Source organism: Cynara cardunculus, unplaced genomic scaffold (genome assembly GCF_001531365.2).
Source record: "Cynara cardunculus var. scolymus isolate 2C unplaced genomic scaffold, CcrdV1 Un_Scaffold_7351, whole genome shotgun sequence".
NCBI lineage: Eukaryota > Viridiplantae > Streptophyta > Magnoliopsida > Asterales > Asteraceae > Cynara > Cynara cardunculus.
The window spans coordinates 1-2,762 of NW_020203501.1; the positions used below are offsets into that span (position 1 = coordinate 1).

A 2,762-nucleotide genomic window follows, 5' to 3' on the forward strand; every position below is an offset into this window, starting at 1 on the left:
ATAGGCAGATAAATACCCACAGTGCTCCTCTCGGAGGTCCACGTTTTCAGGGTCCCTATCAAGGGCAATCTGGACCCTGTCGAGCTCAAGCCGGATTCTAGAGACATTAGAGAACAGGTTACCCTGATCTTTGAGGAGCTTACGGATAGGGCCTTTGAGATTTTTAAGGTTTAGGAAAATCTTATACATCTCATAACCAGACAGGTCAGGGCTCCAACTCGAGGCAACGACAGATAAGAAAGCCTCTTTATGAGTAAGAAAATTAGGGAATTTGAAAGGTTTAGGCTTCCAAGGGGACCGGGAGGGAAGGGTGAGAACCGCAGGGCAATGGTCCGAGGACCGGTAGGGAAGAAATATGACAGAAGCCGAAGGGAAGTGAGCAAGGGAATGGGAATTCCCTAAGACACGGTCAATCTTTTTAAGAAGACCTCCCGTACCATTGGGGTTTTTAGACCAGGTAAAGAACAGACCCTTGTAATTGACATCCTCCACCTCAAGGTGTCGGACACATTGAAGAAAATCATCCATACCACGATTAGGGCCCGAGATGCCAGAAGAGATGTCCTTAGGGTCAAGGGCAACATTGAAATCTCCCATGATAAACCATGGGGTGTCCTTAACGACATGTTTATGGCCCTTAAGAGAAGCCCATAACTGGCGACGGGCGATATGGTAATTATCCGCATAAACAACCGAAAGAAAAAGAATCTTAGAGGAATCACGAATCTTAACCTGAAAATGCATCACCTGATCGGTAGCATTTAAAAGCATCATGTCGACATGGACGGGGTTCCAAGCAACAATGATACGAGTTCCTCTAAGGCAAAGGGAGCCATTAGAAGCCCAGGTCCAAGACCCAAAAACACGCTCACAGATAGAAGGAAGAGAAGACACAGAAGCACGCGACTCAAGAGCAGCACAAATATTAAGATTGGATTCCCGAACGAGATTTCTAACAGCTCTCTGATGGGAGAGGTTGCAGAGACCACGGGTATTCCAAGAGGCAACACTCAACATTGGGAAACAGGGGAGGAGGTGGAGTCCATCTGCTCGGGCTCCTGAGGGGACAGAGAATCAACCTGGGGAATAGGAAGATCACGGGCAACAAATCGGGCGGTGTCGCCATCATCCGACTCAACCTCGATCATTTCATCCTCATCCAGAAGGTCATCCTGATCAAGAGGGTCAACTTCGATTACACCAGGAGCAGAGGAGGGGGGAGGGAGGAGGAGGAGGACTCAGGATCTCTAGGAAGAGACGAGTCAGAAAGAACGGCGAAACGGTTAGAAGAAGAAATGGGAGCCTTGGATTGCTTCCGAGAGGAGGGGGGTGGGAAAGAAGGTTTGGGGGAAAGACGGGGTAGGATGGTTGGTCGGGGAGGGGAGGGTGGATGGCTAGGTGCTAAACCCATGGGGGGGATGGAAATGGGGGGGAGAACCCTTGGGGGGGGTTCGGTCTTCTATCCTTCGGAGCTTCTTGACGAGGGGGGGCCGTCATCTTTTCCTTCAGTTTTTCTTTTGCTTGCTTCCCGGTCAATGTAGGGGGGCGGGTCTCCTTTTTCTTGTATTCCTTCCTCAAAATGGGTGTCGTTGCCTTCGGCTTTTGGCTTTGCTTGTGAATCCGGGTTTGAAAACCCTCACTATCAACTAAAGTCTTCTTACCAAGATTGAGTTGCTCAGAGGAGGATTTCACGGAACTATCACTTTGAGATATAATATGAATACAGACAGAATCCGAATGTCCAAAAATATGGCAATGTGTGCAAACCGGAGGTTTCCATTCATATTCAACCCTCAAAGAGTATAAAGTCGTAGACAAAGTATCAGGGTCCGGGATACGCACTTTTACCTCATCAATCCAATTATTCCTAACCGGGACTTCAAGAAGAACACGAGCAAAAGCAGATTTACCCGCAGCATATTTACACATGTTAGCCGTCCAAGAGTCCATAGCTAAGGGAATGCCAATTTTACTAGCGATATAACTAAGGCCTTCATCATTCCACGCATCATAAGGAATATCATGGATTCTAACCCAAAGAGGAATTTTGTCATGCAAATTGGAGTTTAAATTGAGCCCTGGCCGCCACTTTTGAATAAAAATAGGAATATTTTTAAAACTCCACGGCCCATTATCAATAACTTTTTGAAGCCCATCAACGGAATTGAACTTAAACAAAAAAATGCCATGGCCATTTAAAAGAACATCTTCAATCCCAAATTGCGACCATAATTTAGAGGCATAAAAACGGACAACCGGGAAGGGGAGCCTTCTACCAACAAAGTAACCACATAACGTTTTGGCATACGTTTCACAACTTTTTTTAACAACCGAAACGGGTATATCAATAGGAGAGTCAACATTTTCACAAATATTAGGGATAAAATGAAAATTTTCATTTGTATGCTTGTTAGAACCACTAATCACATGGGCAAAAGAGTTAGGAAGAATTTTAGGATTTTTACCATTCCACATATTCTTAGGAATATTAGAGGGAATTCCATCTTTTTGATAATTATTTGATAACGGGACATGAGCACTAGGCCTAGTAAAACCGGACGGGGCATCAAAAGAAATAGAACAAAGATTAGCATCTAAAGGGGAGGGGGGAGGCATGCAATTAGAAACAGAGTTAAAAAGGGGGGAAGAAGAACCAAATCCAGAAAAATGAGAGGGATGCGTACCTGGGAGATCGGCAGTAGCAGCAAGAGGACGATGCATCTCCTTAGAGAGAAGAAGGGGGGGAGCAAGGTTGGGTGGGG

At 45.7% G+C, this 2,762-nt stretch overlaps 1 protein-coding gene across 1 annotated transcript; it reads right to left on the minus strand.

Annotated features, from left to right (window-relative positions):
- Nucleotides 1-20: 20 nt before the first annotated feature.
- Nucleotides 21-2,475, minus strand: LOC112504921 (the record flags this gene model as incomplete). The annotated part of the gene is made up of 3 exons (XM_025108878.1): nucleotides 1,408-2,475; nucleotides 1,080-1,172; nucleotides 21-963 (listed from the first exon to the last, which is right to left on the minus strand). Coding segments are annotated over exons 1-3 (2,104 nt in total), but the record flags the coding sequence as incomplete, so codon positions are not given.
- Between the last annotated feature and the right edge of the window lie 287 nt (nucleotides 2,476-2,762).